Below are 18,299 nucleotides of genomic sequence, written 5' to 3' on the forward strand. Positions count from 1 at the left end.
CTCTCCCTCTGCACATATGGCGGTGGTCTGTGCGCGGTCACGCACCTCACACTCGTAGTGCCCCACGTCGTCCTTGGTTGCGTTCTTTATCACCAGGACCAGGACTCCGCTCCGCGGCTCGGCAAACGTCTGGTGTTTACTGGAATCCGGCAGCAGATGACTGTCCCTGTACCACCTGCAAACAGCGCCAACATCAGCATCCTCCCATGTACTACAACCCTCACCTATGCAGACAGCCGGGATGATGGGGGTCACTCACCTGATCTGTGGGTACGGCGCCCCTTCAATAACACATGAGAGCTGCACATCTTCTCCTTCCACAAAGTACACGTTCCGCATCTTGTTGATGAATCTCGGGGGAACTGATGATAGAGGAGCCATTACATCATGTCCTGAAACACTCTGTGCTGCTGGGAGGACCCTGATCTCCCCATTATCACAGGATCAGCATAACCCTCTCCTGAAATACTCTGTGCTGCTAAGGACCCTGCTCCTTCCACTATGTAACTCTCATCCTGTGACCTCCACATGATCAGCACACTCCTCTCCTTAAATCCTCTGTGCTTCTGGGGACAGTTCAGGAATCAGATGCTGCTATAACACGGGTAATAACAGATTCTTTGTAGAATTCACGTGTGTAGATCACTGCACTGAACAGCAGGGGGCAGCAGTGAGAACCTGACAACTACCAGGAAACCAGCAGAACTGTGGCTGCAGCTCTGGAGGTGACTAGAGTATAAGACCCGTGAGCTTTTACCTTGGACCAGGATCTTGCCCAGTGTGCTGGCGGTTCCGGCCGGGCTGCAGGCGAAGCACATGTACTGGCCGGAGTCGGCCCCGGTCATATTGTCCAGGATGAGGGTGCAGGAGCCGTCCGGATCCTCGATGATGATGTGATGCGGATCCACCTCCACTGGGCGGCCGTCTGAGGGGACAGAGACATTACCAGCAGGAGTATGTGGCCCCTGAGGTGCAGAGGCTGTATGGGGCTCCTGGGGTGGAGAGGCTGTATGTGGCTCCTGGAGTGCAGAAGAGGTTGTATGTGGCCCCTGGAATGCAGAGGTTGTATGATGTAGAGACTGTATGTGGCCCCTGGGGTGCAGAGGTTGTATGTGGCCCCTGGGATGCAGAGGCTGTATGGGGCCCCTAGGGTGCAGAAGTTGTATGTGGCCCCCGGGTTCAGTGGCTGTATATGACTCCTGGGGTGCAGAAGTTGTATGTGGCCCCCAGAGTGCAGAGTTTAAATGTGTCCCCTGGAGTGCAGAGGCTGTATGTGGCCCCCGGAGTGCAGAGTTTAAAGGGCTTCTGTCAGCCCACTAAACCGTTTTTTTTTTTTTGCTTAATAATAACCCCTACACTGCGATCTCATCATACATAAGCTAAATAATAACTTTGGTTCAGTAGAATTTGCTAAAACGCTATTTTTATAATATGTAAATTACCTTGTTACCAGCAGTAGGGCGGCCGCATCCTCCGACCCTAATGACGCCCCCTCTGCTTGTTGATTGACAGGGCCAGCGGACGGGATCTTTCTCCGCTGGCCCTGCCTGTTTTCATTCAATATCTGGCGCCTGAATGCGGCCGAATGCGGCCGCCCTACTGCTGGTAGACGGGTAATTTACATATTATAAAAATAGCGTTTTAGCAAATTCTACTGAACCAAAGTTATTAATTAGCTTATGTATGAGGAGATCGCAGTGTAGGGGTTATTATTAAGCAAAAAAAAAAAAAACGGTTTAGTGGGCTGACAGAAGCCCTTTAAATGTGTCCCCTGGAGTTCAGAGGCTGTATGTGGCCCCTAGGGTGCAGAAGTTGTATGTGGCCCCCGGAGTGCAGTGGCTGTATATGGCTCCTGGGGTGCAGAGGTTGTATGTGGCCCCTGGGGTGTAAAGGTTGTATGTGACCCCCGGGTGCAGAGGTTGTACGTGTCCCCAATGTCTCAGGAGCCTAAACACACAGAACAGGATTGGGGGGGGGTTACAGGTTATAATTTGGGGCCCCGCTCTGCGCCCCCTCACTCTCGGCCATTACCTTTGTACCAGGTGACTGTGGGTTTCGGGGTCCCGGTGACGCGGCACGCCAGTTTGACGGTTTCTCCCAGCTCGGCCGTACAATCTGCCAGCACCTCGATGAAGTGAGGGGGATCTGGGACACAAGACAAAGCAGAACTGTGAATGCAGCTCTGGAGGAAGGGTAGACTAAAGGCACATAACATACCGCGACCTGCACCACTGGGGGCCCCTATAAATCATTCCCAGCTATACGGCAGCAGATGCTGGGCCTTGTTGTACCCTTACACCAGTGACCCCTCCCCCGCGGGGCGCCGCTTACTCCAGAGCGGGAGGCTGAAGCGCTGCTGGATGCCGCTGATCTCCTTCACCCAGGAGTTCTTGATGATCACCGTCCGCGCCTGCAGCAGATATTTCCGCACCGAGTCCTCGCGCTCGTGCCAGATCTCGAAGGCGCGGTCATCGCCCTCCACCTGATCATTCACGTCAATGTTTGTCAGCTGAGGAGGAAACAACCAGAAAGTAATGTGGGCCCCGGGCCCCTTAGAGTCATGACACAAAGGAGTCAGGCTGAGCCTCAAACGGGGCCTCCACTTGGCTTGGGCCCCGAGACCCTCCCAGAATGGTCAGCCCTGCGCTGTCACCTCCGAGCTACTGTGGGGTCCTGCAGCCTGAGAGCAAGAAATCATGACTGCAGCTCTGGATGTAACTGGAGTATAAAACATGATGTGAGAATTGTGGCTGCAGCCTCAGATATAATGTTATAGTGACTGCAGCTTTCAGTGTGACTGGAGTATACAGCATGATGTAACAGCAGAAGTGTGACTGCAGCTCTGGATGTAACTGGAGTATAAAACATGATGTGAGAGTTGTGGCTGCATCCTCAGATATAATGTTATAGTGACTGCAGCTTTCAGTGTGACTGGAGTATACAGCATGATGTAACAGCAGAAGTGACTTCAGCTCTGGATGTAACTGGAGTATAAAACATGATGTGAGAATTGTGGCTGCAGCCTCAGATATAATGTTATAGTGACTGCAGCTTTCAGTGTGACTGGAGTATACAGCATGATGTAACAGCAGAAGTGTGACTGCAGCTCTGGATGTAACTGGAGTATAAAACATGATGTGAGAGTTGTGGCTGCATCCTCAGATATAATGTTATAGTGACTGCAGCTTTCAGTGTGACTGGAGTATACAGCATGATGTAACAGCAGAAGTGACTTCAGCTCTGGATGTAACTGGAGTATAAAACATGATGTGAGAATTGTGGCTGCAGCCTCAGATATAATGTTATAGTGACTGCAGCTTTGAGTGTGACTGAAGTATACAGCATGATGTAACAGCAGAAGTGACTTCAGCTCTGGATGTAACTGGAGTATAAAACATGATGTGAGAGTTGTGGCTGCAGCCTCAGATATAATGTTATAGTGACTGCAGCTTTCAGTGTGACTGGAGTATACAGCATGATGTAACAGCAGAAGTGTGACTGCAGCTCTGGATGTAACTTGAGTATAAAACATGATGTGAGAGTTGTGGCTGCAGCCTCAGATATAATGTTATAGTGACTGCAGCTTTCAGTGTGACTGGAGTATACAGCATGATGTAACAGCAGAAGTGTAACTGCAGCTCTGGATGTAACTTGAGTATAAAACATGATGTGAGAGTTGTGGCTGCAGCTTCATATATAATGTTATAGTGACAGCAGCTTTCAGTGTGACTGCAGAAGTGCGAGTGCAGCTCTGGATGTGAGTAGAGTTCTCCCCCTTGTACGCACCTTCATCATGTTCTTGAAGACGTAGCTGTAGGTGTCCGTCCTGGTGTCTCTCTTGGGTTTACAGATGATGACATAATTCTTGAACAGGAAGACGTGGCGGTTGTGTCCCTTCCAGGCCATTCGGGCCCCTGGAGCTCCTTCCCAGACAATGAAGTGGCCCTAAAACGAGAACCATGTAGGTGACAGAAGAGAGTGACCAGCAGGGGGCGCCTTCCCTTGGAGCGGGTGCTACCTGTCGTATGGGCTCTCCTAGCGCCTCCAGCGTCCCAGGGTAATTCTCCATCAGTGACACATGCAGGAAGTTCTCCGCCCGGCGGGTGAGCGCGGACACGATGGCGTAGGCCTGCTCCAGCAGCGCACAGTTCTTGCTGTTTCGGGCCTTGTTCCGGATCATTTCCTGTCGGATTGGAAAGATTTATAATTGACATTTCTGTACAGCAGCATTAAAGTGTAAAAAAAAATTCTGCAGATGCTCCGCCTTCTGCGCCACAAGCCCCACCCCCTCTATACATCGGTGCAAAGTGCGGTCCAATGTGGCACTCATCAGGTCCAGCGGTCAGCGAGCTCCCTCCCAACACAAATCTTCTCCAGCTCCGTTCAGTCCAGCCGCACCATAACTGCTGTCCTCAGAAGAGATCAGCGGCTGCCAATATATCTGGTGCCGCTTATCTCCAAATGAGACAACAGAATGAGACAGGCAAACCCCTCCGCAGGCCACACGAGGGACGAAGTGACTGAGCACAGCAGGCGGGGTGGCTGCTGCGCCCATAGCGGTTCCCTAACCTTACAGAAGGTTCAGCTCCTCACCTTCAGGATGACCTGGTAGTGATGGATCCTACTTATCGGCCGCTCCAGGTAATGTTGGAGAGGAGGCGCCGGGGGTCTGGAGGGGTCCGACAGAGCGAGGATATCCTCCGCGTATCCCTGAAAATAACCACAGACGAGCACACCGACGGGAGGGGAGAGAGAAGAGGCAGAAAGAGATGAGAGAGAGAGAGATATTAGATAGACAGATAGATAATAGATAGATAGATAGATAGATAGATAGATAGATAATAGATAGACAGATAGATAGATAGATAATAGATAGATAGATAGATAGATAATAGATAGATAGATAGATAGATAATAGATAGATAGATAATAGATAGATAGATAATAGATAGATAGATAGATAGATAGATAGATAGATACTAGATAGATAGATAATAGATAGATAGATAGATAGATAGATAGATAGATAATAGATAGATAGATAATAGATAGATAGATAGATAATAGATAGATAATAGATAGATGATAGATAGATAGATAATAGATAGATAGATATATAATAGATAGATAGATAATAGATAGATAGATAATAGATAGATAATAGATAGATGATAGATAGATAGATAATAGATATGAGATAGATAGATGATAGATAGATAGATAATAGATAGATAGATAGATGATAGATAGATAGATAATAGATAGATAGATAGATAATAGATAGATAGATAGATAGATAGATAGAAGATAGATAGATAGATAATAGATAGATAGATAGATAATAGATAGATAATAGATAGATAGATAATAGATAGATAATAGATAGATAGATAATAGATAGATAATAGATAATAGATAGATAATAGATAATAGATAGATAATAGATAGATAATAGATAGATAATAGATAGATAGATAATAGATAGATAATAGATAGATTGATAGATAGATAATAGATAGATAATAGATAGATAGATAGATAGATAGATAATAGATAGATAATAGATAGATAGATAGATAGATAGATAATAGATAATAGATAGATAATAGATAGATAGATAATAGATAGATAGATAATAGATAGATAATAGATAGATAGATAGATAGATAATAGATAATAGATAGATAATAGATAGATAGATAGATAATAGATAGATAGATAGATAATAGATAGATAGATAGATAATAGAGAGATAATAGATAGATAATAGATGGATAATAGATAGATAATAGACAGATAATAGATAGATAATAGATAGATAATAGATAGATAGATAATAGATAGATAATAGATAGATAGATAGATAGATAGATAATAGATAGATATGTGATAGATAATAGATAGATAGATAGATAGATAGATAGATAGATAGATAGATAATAGATAATAGATAGATAATAGATAGATATGTGATAGATAATAGATAGATAGATAGATAGATAATAGATAATAGATAGATAATAGATAGATATGAGACAGATAACAGATACATAGATAACATATAGATAACAGATCCTCACCTTGTAGAACTCCTGAATGGCGTCGTTGACCACCACGGACTCGGCCTGCACGCGGCCCACCAGGTACATGATGTACTTGTTGAATTCCTCCTCGTTCCGGATGAAGCACATGGCGATATCGTCGTCTGTGTCGCTCTTCTTCAGTTCCTGGAAGAACGTTCTGCGAGGGCGATGAGGACGGTCATGTACGGAAATCTCTGGGTACCTACACACTGCCGCGTGGGTCTTCTCCTTACAAACCTGGCGTGGAAGTTCCCGATGTCGCTGATGTTCCGGAAGATCACTGGCTTCTGGATGGCCACAGCCTCGGGGACATCTGTGCAGCTCTCGGTGTAACTCAGGTGATGGGTCTGAAGGAACTGCAGGTCGGTGACGTATTCCTTCTCCGAGCTCAGAAGATCCTGGATGATTGTGCTGAGGAGAAGGAGCAGAGGTTAGAAGACCGCAAAGCCAGAGCTCACGGATACTTCCATGGATCTGATGGCCGCAGGGATCTCTGGGGCTGGACGTTTAGGGCGATAGAAATATCTCCATGTCTACTGGATGGAATAACGGAGCAGTCATCATGGACCCATCATCTGCTCGTTACCAGGAGGGAGGCGGACCGTCTCTGAAACGCGTCATCCTCTGCTAGTCCTTTCTATTGTTTTTAATGATTTATGTGCAATAAATTACAGTTTTAGTGTCCAGCGCCCGGAAGACCATTTTTGCTGTTTTTGTTCTCGCTCATCTGGCACGGAGATCGGTTGCGGTTGAGAGCAGCGCTCCCTCCATGTGACCACGCGCTCTTCTCACAGCAGAGCCGGAAGCAGCACAACTAGTTCTGGTAAACGCAGTCACATTGCCGACCATCAGTGTCACTAACAGCACGACACTAGGAAGAACCGGGCGATCCGTGCGTATTGCATCACTGATATTGGTGACATCCTCAGTGACCTCATTCATATTGGTGACATCCTCAGTGACATCATTCATATTGGTGACATCACTGATATTGGTGACATCCTCAGTGACCTCATTCATATTGGTGACATCCTCAGTGACCTCATTCATATTGGTGACATCCTCAGTGACCTCATTCATATTGGTGACATCACTGATATTGGTGACATCCTCAGTGACATCACTGATATTGGGTACATCCTCAGTGACCTCATTCATATTGGTGACATCCTCAGTGACCTCATTCATATTGGTGACATCCTCAGTGACCTCATTCATATTGGTGACATCACTGATATTGGTGACACACTCAGTGACATCACTGATATTGGTGACATCCTCAGTGACCTCATTCATATTGGTGACATCACTGATATTGGTGACATCCTCAGTGAGATCACTGATATTGGTGACATCCTCAGTGACATCACTGATATTGGGTACATCCTCAGTGACCTCATTCATATTGGTGACATCCTCAGTGACCTCATTCATATTGGTGACATCCTCAGTGACCTCATTCATATTGGTGACATCACTGTTGCATCAGAAGGGGCAAAGATGCCCGTGATGAGAACATAGTCCTACCACTTTACAAATTATTAGTCAGACCACACATGGAGGACTGTGTACAGTTCTGGGCTCCAGTGAACAAGGCAGACACAGCAGAGCTGGAGAGGGTCCAGAGGAGGGCAACTAAAGTAATAACTGGAATGGGGCAACTACAGTACCCTGAAAGATTATCAGCATTAGGGTTATTCACTTTAGAAAAAAGACGACTGAGGGGAGATCTAATTACTATGTATAAATATATCAGGGGTCAGTACAGAGATCTATCCCATCATCTATTTATCCCCAGGACTGTGACTGTGACGAGGGGACATCCTCTGCGTCTGGAGGAAAGAAGGTTTCTACACAAACATAGAAGAGGATTCTTTACGGTAAGAGCAGTGAGACTATGGACTCTTTACTGTAAGAGCAGTGAGACTATGGACTCTATACTGTAAGAGCAGTGAGACTATGGACTCTATACTGTAAGAGCAGTGAGACTATGGAGTCTTTACTGTAATAGCAGTGAGACTATGGACTCTATACTGTAAGAGCAGTGAGACTATGGACTCTTTACTGTAAGAGCAGTGAGACTATGGACTCTTTACTGTAAGAGCAGTGAGACTATGGACTCTTTACTGTAAGAGCAATGAGACTATGGACTCTTTACTGTAAGAGCAGTGAGACTATGGACTCTTTACTGTAAGAGCAGTGAGACTATGGACTCTGTACTGTAAGAGCAGTGAGACTATGGACTCTATACTGTAAGAGCAGTGAGACTATGGACTCTTTACTGTAAGAGCAGTGAGACTATGGACTCTTTACTGTAAGAGCAGTGAGACTATGGACTCTGTACTGTAAGAGCAGTGAGACTATGGACTCTATACTGTAAGAGCAGTGAGACTATGGACTCTTTACTGTAAGAGCAGTGAGACTGTGGACTCTATACTGTAAGAGCAGTGAGACTATGGACTCTTTACTGTAAGAGCAGTGAGACTATGGACTCTTTACTGTAAGAGCCGTGAGACTATGGACTCTTTACTGTAAGAGCAGTGAGACTATGGACTCTATACTGTAAGAGCAGTGAGACTATGGACTCTTTACTGTAAGAGCAGTGAGACTATGGACTCTTTACTGTAAGAGCAGTGAGACTGTGGACTCTATACTGTAAGAGCAGTGAGACTGTGGACTCTATACTGTAAGAGCAGTGAGACTATGGACTCTATACTGTAAGAGCAGTGAGACTATGGACTCTTTACTGTAAGAGCAGTGAGACTATGGACTCTTTACTGTAAGAGCAGTGAGACTATGGACTCTTTACTGTAAGAGCAGTGAGACTATGGACTCTTTACTGTAAGAGCAGTGAGACTATGGACTCTGTACTGTAAGAGCAGTGAGACTATGGACTCTTTACTGTAAGAGCAGTGAGACTATGGACTCTATACTGTAAGAGCAGTGAGACTATGGACTCTATACTGTAAGAGCAGTGAGACTATGGACTCTATACTGTAAGAGCAGTGAGACTATGGACTCTTTACTGTAAGAGCAGTGAGACTATGGACTCTTTACTGTAAGAGCAGTGAGACTATGGACTCTATACTGTAAGAGCAGTGAGACTATGGACTCTATACTGTAAGAGCAGTGAGACTATGGACTCTATACTGTAAGAGCAGTGAGACTATGGACTCTATACTGTAAGAGCAGTGAGACTATGGACTCTTTACTGTAAGAGCAGTGAGACTATGGACTCTATACTGTAAGAGCAGTGAGACTATGGACTCTTTACTGTAAGAGCAGTGAGACTATGGACTCTTTACTGTAAGAGCAGTGAGACTATGGACTCTATACTGTAAGAGCAGTGAGACTATGGACTCTTTACTGTAAGAGCAGTGAGACTATGGACTCTATACTGTAAGAGCAGTGAGACTATGGACTCTATACTGTAAGAGCAGTGAGACTATGGACTCTATACTGTAAGAGCAGTGAGACTATGGACTGTTTACTGTAAGAGCAGTGAGACTATGGACTCTTTACTGTAAGAGCAGTGAGACTATGGACTCTATACTGTAAGAGCAGTGAGACTATGGACTCTATACTGTAAGAGCAGTGAGACTATGGACTGTTTACTGTAAGAGCAGTGAGACTATGGACTCTTTACTGTAAGAGCAGTGAGACTATGGACTCTTTACAGTAAGAGCAGTGAGACTATGGACTCTTTACTGTAAGAGCAGTGAGACTATGGACTCTTTACTGTAAGAGCAGTGAGACTATGGACTCTATACTGTAAGAGCGGTGAGACTATGGACTCTTTACTGTAAGAGCAGTGAGACTATGGACTCTTTACTGTAAGAGCAGTGAGACTATGGACTCTTTACTGTAAGAGCAGTGAGACTATGGACTCTTTACTGTAAGAGCAGTGAGACTATGGACTCTTTACTGTAAGAGCAGTGAGACTATGGGCTCTTTACTGTAAGAGCAGTGAGACTATGGACTCTTTACTGTAAGAGCAGTGAGACTATGGACTCTATACTGTAAGAGCAGTGAGACTATGGACTCTTTACTGTAAGAGCAGTGAGACTATGGACTCTTTACTGTAAGAGCAGTGAGACTATGGACTCTTTACTGTAAGAGCAGTGAGACTATGGACTCTTTACTGTAAGAGCAGTGAGACTATGGACTCTTTACTGTAAGAGCAGTGAGACTATGGGCTCTTTACTGTAAGAGCAGTGAGACTATGGGCTCTTTACTGTAAGAGCAGTGAGACTATGGACTCTTTACTGTAAGAGCAGTGAGACTATGGACTCTATACTGTAAGAGCAGTGAGACTATGGACTCTTTACTGTAAGAGCAGTGAGACTATGGACTCTTTACTGTAAGAGCAGTGAGACTATGGACTCTATACTGTAAGAGCAGTGAGACTATGGACTCTTTACTGTAAGAGCAGTGAGACTATGGACTCTTTACTGTAAGAGCAGTGAGACTATGGACTCTTTACTGTAAGAGCAGTGAGACTATGGACTCTTTACTGTAAGAGCAGTGAGACTATGGACTCTTTACTGTAAGAGCAGTGAGACTATGGACTCTATACTGTAAGAGCAGTGAGACTATGGGCTCTTTACTGTAAGAGCAGTGAGACTATGGACTCTTTACTGTAAGAGCAGTGAGACTATGGACTCTTTACTGTAAGAACAGTGAGACTATGGACTCTTCACTGTAAAAGCAGTGAGACTATGGACTATTTACTGTAAGAGCAGTGAGACTATGGACTCTTTACTGTAAGAGCAGTGAGACTATGGACTCTTTACTGTAAGAGCAGTGAGACTATGGACTCTATACTGTAAGAGCGGTGAGACTATGGACTCTATACTGTAAGAGCAGTGAGACTATGGGCTCTTTACTGTAAGAGCAGTGAGACTATGGACTCTTTACTGTAAGAGCAGTGAGACTATGGACTCTTTACTGTAAGAGCAGTGAGACTATGGACTCTATACTGTAAGAGCAGTGAGACTATGGACTCTTTACTGTAAGAGCAGTGAGACTATGGACTCTATACTGTAAGAGCAGTGAGACTATGGACTCTATACTGTAAGAGCAGAGAGACTATGGACTCTTTACCGTAAGAGCAGTGAGACTATGGACTCTTTACCGTAAGAGCAGTGAGACTATGGACTCTTTACCGTAAGAGCAGTGAGACTATGGACTCTTTACCGTAAGAGCAGTGAGACTATGGACTCTTTACCGTAAGAGCAGTGAGACTATGGACTCTTTACCGTAAGAGCAGTGAGACTATGGACTCTTTACCGTAAGAGCAGTGAGACTATGGACTCTTTACTGTAAGAGCAGTGAGACTATGGACTCTGTACTGTAAGAGCAGTGAGACTATGGACTCTGTACTGTAAGAGCAGTGAGACTATGGACTCTGTACTGTAAGAGCAGTGAGACTATGGACTCTTTACTGTAAGAGCAGTGAGACTATGGACTCTTTACTGTAAGAGCAGTGAGACTATGGACTCTTTACTGTAAGAGCAGTGAGATTATGGACTCTATACTGTAAGAGCAGTGAGACTATGGACTCTATACTGTAAGAGCGGTGAGACTATGGACTCTTTACTGTAAGAGCAGTGAGACTATGGACTCTTTACTGTAAGACCAGTGAGACTATGGACTCTTTACTGTAAGAGCAGTGAGACTATGGACTCTTTACTGTAAGAGCAGTGAGACTATGGACTCTATACTGTAAGAGCAGTGAGACTATGGACTGTTTACTGTAAGAGCAGTGAGACTATGGACTCTTTACTGTAAGAGCAGTGAGACTATGGACTCTTTACTGTAAGAGCAGTGAGACTATGGACTCTTTACTGTAAGAGCAGTGAGACTATGGACTCTATACTGTAAGAGCAGTGAGACTATGGGCTCTTTACTGTAAGAGCAGTGAGACTATGGATTCTATACTGTAAGAGCAGTGAGACTATGGACTCTTTACTGTAAGAACAGTGAGACTATGGACTCTTCACTGTAAAAGCAGTGAGACTATGGACTATTTACTGTAAGAGCAGTGAGACTATGGACTCTTTACTGTAAGAGCAGTGAGACTATGGACTCTTTACTGTAAGAGCAGTGAGACTATGGACTCTATACTGTAAGAGCGGTGAGACTATGGACTCTATACTGTAAGAGCAGTGAGACTATGGGCTCTTTACTGTAAGAGCGGTGAGACTATGGACTCTTTACTGTAAGAGCAGTGAGACTATGGACTCTTTACTGTAAGAGCAGTGAGACTATGGACTATATACTGTAAGAGCAGTGAGACTATGGACTCTATACTGTAAGAGCGGTGAGACTATGGACTCTATACTGTAAGAGCAGTGAGACTATGGGCTCTTTACTGTAAGAGCGGTGAGACTATGGACTCTTTACTGTAAGAGCAGTGAGACTATGGACTCTTTACTGTAAGAGCAGTGAGACTATGGACTCTATACTGTAAGAGCAGTGAGACTATGGACTCTTTACTGTAAGAGCAGTGAGACTATGGACTCTATACTGTAAGAGCAGTGAGACTATGGACTCTATACTGTAAGAGCAGAGAGACTATGGACTCTTTACTGTAAGAGCAGTGAGACTATGGACTCTTTACCGTAAGAGCAGTGAGACTATGGACTCTTTACCGTAAGAGCAGTGAGACTATGGACTCTTTACCGTAAGAGCAGTGAGACTATGGACTCTTTACTGTAAGAGCAGTGAGACTATGGACTCTTTACTGTAAGAGCAGTGAGACTATGGACTCTGTACTGTAAGAGCAGTGAGACTATGGACTATATACTGTAAGAGCAGTGAGACTATGGACTCTTTACTGTAAGAGCAGTGAGACTATGGACTCTTTACTGTAAGAGCAGTGAGACTATGGACTCTTTACTGTAAGAGCAGTGAGATTATGGACTCTATACTGTAAGAGCAGTGAGACTATGGACTCTATACTGTAAGAGCAGTGAGACTATGGACTCTTTACTGTAAGAGCAGTGAGACTATGGACTCTTTACTGTAAGAGCAGTGAGACTATGGACTCTTTACTGTAAGAGCAGTGAGATTATGGACTCTATACTGTAAGAGCAGTGAGACTATGGACTCTTTACTGTAAGAGCAGTGAGACTATGGACTCTTTACCGTAAGAGCAGTGAGACTATGGACTCTTTACTGTAAGAGCAGTGAGACTATGGACTCTATACTGTAAGAGCAGAGAGACTATGGACTCTTTACTGTAAGAGCAGTGAGACTATGGACTCTTTACCGTAAGAGCAGTGAGACTATGGACTCTTTACCGTAAGAGCAGTGAGACTATGGACTCTTTACCGTAAGAGCAGTGAGACTATGGACTCTTTACTGTAAGAGCAGTGAGACTATGGACTCTTTACTGTAAGAGCAGTGAGACTATGGACTCTTTACTGTAAGAGCAGTGAGACTATGGACTCTGTACTGTAAGAGCAGTGAGACTATGGACTATATACTGTAAGAGCAGTGAGACTATGGACTCTTTACTGTAAGAGCAGTGAGACTATGGACTCTTTACTGTAAGAGCAGTGAGACTATGGACTCTTTACCGTAAGAGCAGTGAGACTATGGACTCTTTACTGTAAGAGCAGTGAGACTATGGACTCTATACTGTAAGAGCAGAGAGACTATGGACTCTTTACTGTAAGAGCAGTGAGACTATGGACTCTTTACCGTAAGAGCAGTGAGACTATGGACTCTTTACCGTAAGAGCAGTGAGACTATGGACTCTTTACCGTAAGAGCCGTGAGACTATGGACTCTTTACTGTAAGAGCAGTGAGACTATGGACTCTGTACTGTAAGAGCAGTGAGACTATGGACTATATACTGTAAGAGCAGTGAGACTATGGACTCTTTACTGTAAGAGCAGTGAGACTATGGACTCTTTACTGTAAGAGCAGTGAGATTATGGACTCTATACTGTAAGAGCAGTGAGACTATGGACTCTATACTGTAAGAGCAGTGAGACTATGGACTCTTTACTGTAAGAGCAGTGAGACTATGGACTCTTTACTGTAAGAGCAGTGAGACTATGGACTCTTTACTGTAAGAGCAGTGAGATTATGGACTCTATACTGTAAGAGCAGTGAGACTATGGACTCTATACTGTAAGAGCAGTGAGACTATGGACTCTGTACTGTAAGAGCAGTGAGACTGTGGACCCTTTACTGTAAGAGCAGTGAGACTATAGACTCTTTACGGTAAGAGCAGTGAGACTATGGACTCTTTACGGTAAGAGCAGTGAGATTATGGACTCTTTACTGTAAGAGCAATGAGACTATGGGCTCTATACTGTAAGAGCAGCGAGACTATGGACTCTATACTGTAAGAGCAGTGAGACTATGGATTCTTTACTGTAAGAGCAGTGAGACTATGGACTCTTTACTGTAAGAGCAGTGAGACTATGGACTCTTTACTGTAAGAGCAATGAGACTATGGGCTCTATACTGTAAGAGCAGTGAGACTATGGACTCTACTGAAAGAGCAGTGAGGCTATGGACTCTTTACTGTAAGAGCAGTGAGACTATGAACTCTTTACTGTAAGAGCAGTGAGACTATGGACTCTTTACTGTAACAGCAGTGAGACTATGGACTCTTTACTGTAAGAGCAGTGAGACTATGGACTCTTTACTGTAAGAGCAGTGAGACTATGGACTCTATACTGTAAGAGCAGTGAGACTATGGACTCTTTACTGTAAGAGCAGTGAGACTATGGACTCTTTACTGTAAGAGCAGTGAGACTATGGACTCTATACTGTAAGAGCAGTGAGACTATGGACTCTTTACTGTAAGAGCAGTGAGACTATGGACTCTTTACTGTAAGAGCAGTGAGACTATGGACTCTTTACTGTAAGAGCAGTGAGACTATGGACTCTTTACTGTAAGAGCAGTGAGACTATAGACTCTATACTGTAAGAGCAGTGAGACTATGGACCCTTTACTGTAAGAGCAGTGAGACTATGGACTCTTTACTGTAAGAGCAGTGAGACTATGGACTCTATACTGTAAGAGCAGTGAGACTATGGATTCTTTACTGTAAGAGCAGTGAGACTATGGACTCTTTACTGTAAGAGCAGTGAGACTATGGACTCTTTACTGTAAGAGCAGTGAGACTATGGACTCTATACTGTAAGAGCAGTGAGACTATGGACTCTATACTGTAAGAGCAGTGAGACTATGGACTCTGTACTGTAAGAGCAGTGAGACTGTGGACCCTTTACTGTAAGAGCAGTGAGACTATAGACTCTTTACGGTAAGAGCAGTGAGACTATGGACTCTTTACTGTAAGAGCAGTGAGACTATGGACTCTTTACTGTAAGAGCAATGAGACTATGGGCTCTATACTGTAAGAGCAGTGAGACTATGGACTCTACTGAAAGAGCAGTGAGGCTATGGACTCTTTACTGTAAGAGCAGTGAGACTATGAACTCTTTACTGTAAGAGCAGTGAGACTATGGACTCTTTACTGTAACAGCAGTGAGACTATGGACTCTTTACTGTAAGAGCAGTGAGACTATGGACTCTTTACTGTAAGAGCAGTGAGACTATGGACTCTATACTGTAAGAGCAGTGAGACTATGGACTCTTTACTGTAAGAGCAGTGAGACTATGGACTCTTTACTGTAAGAGCAGTGAGACTATGGACCCTTTACTGTAAGAGCAGTGAGACTATGGACTCTTTACTGTAAGAGCAGTGAGACTATGGACTCTTTACTGTAAGAGCAGTGAGACTATGGACTCTTTACTGTAAGAGCAGTGAGACTATAGACTCTATACTGTAAGAGCAGTGAGACTATGGACCCTTTACTGTAAGAGCAGTGAGACTATGGACTCTTTACTGTAAGAGCAGTGAGACTATGGACCCTTTACTGTAAGAGCAGTGAGACTATGGACTCTTTACTGTAAGAGCAGTGAGACTATGGACTCTTTACTGTAAGAGCAGTGAGACTATGGACTCTATACTGTAAGAGCGGTGAGACTATGGACTCTATACTGTAAGAGCAGTGAGACTATGGACTCTTTACTGTAAGAGCAGTGAGACTATAGACTATTTACTGTAACAGCAGTGAGACTATGGACTCTTCACGGTAAGAGCAGTGAGACTATGGACTCTTTACGGTAAGAGCAGTGAGACTATGGACTCTTTACTGTAAGAGCAGTGAGACTATGGACTCTTTACTGTAAGAGCAGTGAGACTATGGACTCTATACTGTAAGAGCAGTGAGACTATGGACTCTTTACTGTAAGAGCAGTGAGACTATGGACTCTTTACTGTAAGAGCAGTGAGACTATGGACTCTTTACTGTAAGAGCAGTGAGACTATGGACTCTATACTGTAAGAGCAGTGAGACTATGGACTCTTTACGGTAAGAGCAGTGAGACTATGGACTCTATACTGTAAGAGCAGTGAGACTATGGACTCTTTACTGTAAGAGCAGTGAGACTATGGACTCTTTACGGTAAGAGCAGTGAGACTATGGACTCTTTACTGTAAGAGCAGTGAGACTATGGACTCTTTACTGTAGGAGCAGTGAGACTATGGACTCTGTACTGTAAGAGCGGTGAGACTATGGACTCTATACTGTAAGAGCAGTGAGACTATGGACTCTTTACGGTAAGAGCAGTGAGACTATGGACTCTATACTGTAAGAGCAGTGAGACTATGGACTCTTTACGGTAAGAGCAGTGAGACTATGGACTCTTTACTGTAAGAGCAGTGAGACTATGGACTCTTTACTGTAAGAGCAGTGAGACTATGGAACTCTCTGCCTGAGGAGGTGGTGATGCTGAGTTCACTATAGGAGTTCAGGAGGGGCCTGGATGTGTTTCTGGAGTGTAATAATATTACAGGCTATAGCTACTAGAGAGGGGTCGTTGATCCAGGGAGATATTCTGATTGCCTGATTGGAGTCGGGAAGGAATTTTTTATTCCCCTAAAGTGAGGAAAATTGGCTTCTACCTCACAGGGTTTTTTTGCCTTCCTCTGGATCAACTTGCAGGATAACAGGCCGAACTGGATGGACAAATGTCTTTTTTCGGCCTTATGTACTATGTTACTGATATTGGTGACATCCTCAGTGACATCCCTGATATTGGTGACATCCTCAGTGACATCACTGATATTGGTGACATCACTGATATTGGTGACATCCTCAGTGACATCACTGATATTGGTGACATCCTCAGTACCATCACTGATATTGGTGACATCCTCAGTGACCTCATTCATATTGGCAACATCCTCAGTGACCTCATTCATATTGGCGACATCCTCAGTGACATCACTGATATTGGTGACATCCTCAGTGACATTACTGATATTGGTGACATCCTCAGTGACATCATTCATATTGGGTACATCCTCAGTGACCTCATTCATATTGGCGACATCCTCAGTGACCTCATTCATATTGGTGACATCCTCAGTGACATCATTCATATTGGTGACATCTTCAGTGACATCATTCATATTGGTGACATCTTCAGTGACCTCATTCATATTGGTGACATCCTCAGTGACATCATTCATATTGGTGACATCCTCAGTGACATCATTCATATTGGTGACACCCTCAGTGTCTCATTCATATTGGTGACATCCTCAGTGACATCATTCATATTGGTGACATCCTCAGTGACCTCATTCATATTGGTGACATCCTCAGTGACATCATTCATATTGGTGACATCTTCAGTGACATCATTCATATTGGTGACATCTTCAGTGACCTCATTCATATTGGTGACATCCTCAGTGACATCATTCATATTGGTGACATCCTCAGTGACCTCATTCATATTGGTGACATCCTCAGTGACCTCATTCATATTGGTAGCATCCTCAGTGACATCATTCATATTGGGGACATCCTCAGTGACCTCATTCATATTGGTGACATCCTCAGTGACCTCATTCATATTGGTGGCATCCTCAGTGACCTCATTCATATTGGTGACATCCTCAGTGACATCATTCATATTGGCGACATCCTCAGTGACATCACTGATATTGGTGACATCGTCAGTGACCTCATTCATATTAGTGACATCACTGATATTGGCGACATCCTCAGTGACATCACTGATATTGGTGACATCCTCAGTGACCTCATTCATATTGGTGACATCCTCAGTGACCTCATTCATATTGGTGACATCCTCAGTGACCTCATTCATATTGG

At 44.1% G+C, this 18,299-nt stretch overlaps 1 protein-coding gene across 28 annotated transcripts in view; it reads right to left on the minus strand.

Moving 5' to 3' along the window:
- Positions 1 to 18,299, minus strand: part of OBSCN (obscurin, cytoskeletal calmodulin and titin-interacting RhoGEF) — a 622,289-nt gene that overhangs the window by 216,918 nt on the left and 387,072 nt on the right. For all 28 annotated transcript variants that reach the window (XM_040431714.1, XM_040431713.1, XM_040431717.1 and 25 more), the window contains 10 exons: positions 6,321 to 6,494; positions 6,081 to 6,240; positions 4,594 to 4,710; positions 4,019 to 4,183; positions 3,787 to 3,945; positions 2,332 to 2,509; positions 2,032 to 2,145; positions 758 to 925; positions 260 to 362; positions 46 to 175 (listed from right to left, as the gene is read on the minus strand). In XM_040431714.1, the coding sequence (XP_040287648.1) occupies positions 46 to 175; positions 260 to 362; positions 758 to 925; positions 2,032 to 2,145; positions 2,332 to 2,509; positions 3,787 to 3,945; positions 4,019 to 4,183; positions 4,594 to 4,710; positions 6,081 to 6,240; positions 6,321 to 6,494 (1,468 nt within the window). The remainder of the gene's footprint in view (positions 1 to 45; positions 176 to 259; positions 363 to 757; positions 926 to 2,031; positions 2,146 to 2,331; positions 2,510 to 3,786; positions 3,946 to 4,018; positions 4,184 to 4,593; positions 4,711 to 6,080; positions 6,241 to 6,320; positions 6,495 to 18,299) is intronic.

Source organism: Bufo bufo, chromosome 5 (assembly GCF_905171765.1).
Source record: "Bufo bufo chromosome 5, aBufBuf1.1, whole genome shotgun sequence".
NCBI classification, from domain to species: domain Eukaryota; kingdom Metazoa; phylum Chordata; class Amphibia; order Anura; family Bufonidae; genus Bufo; species Bufo bufo.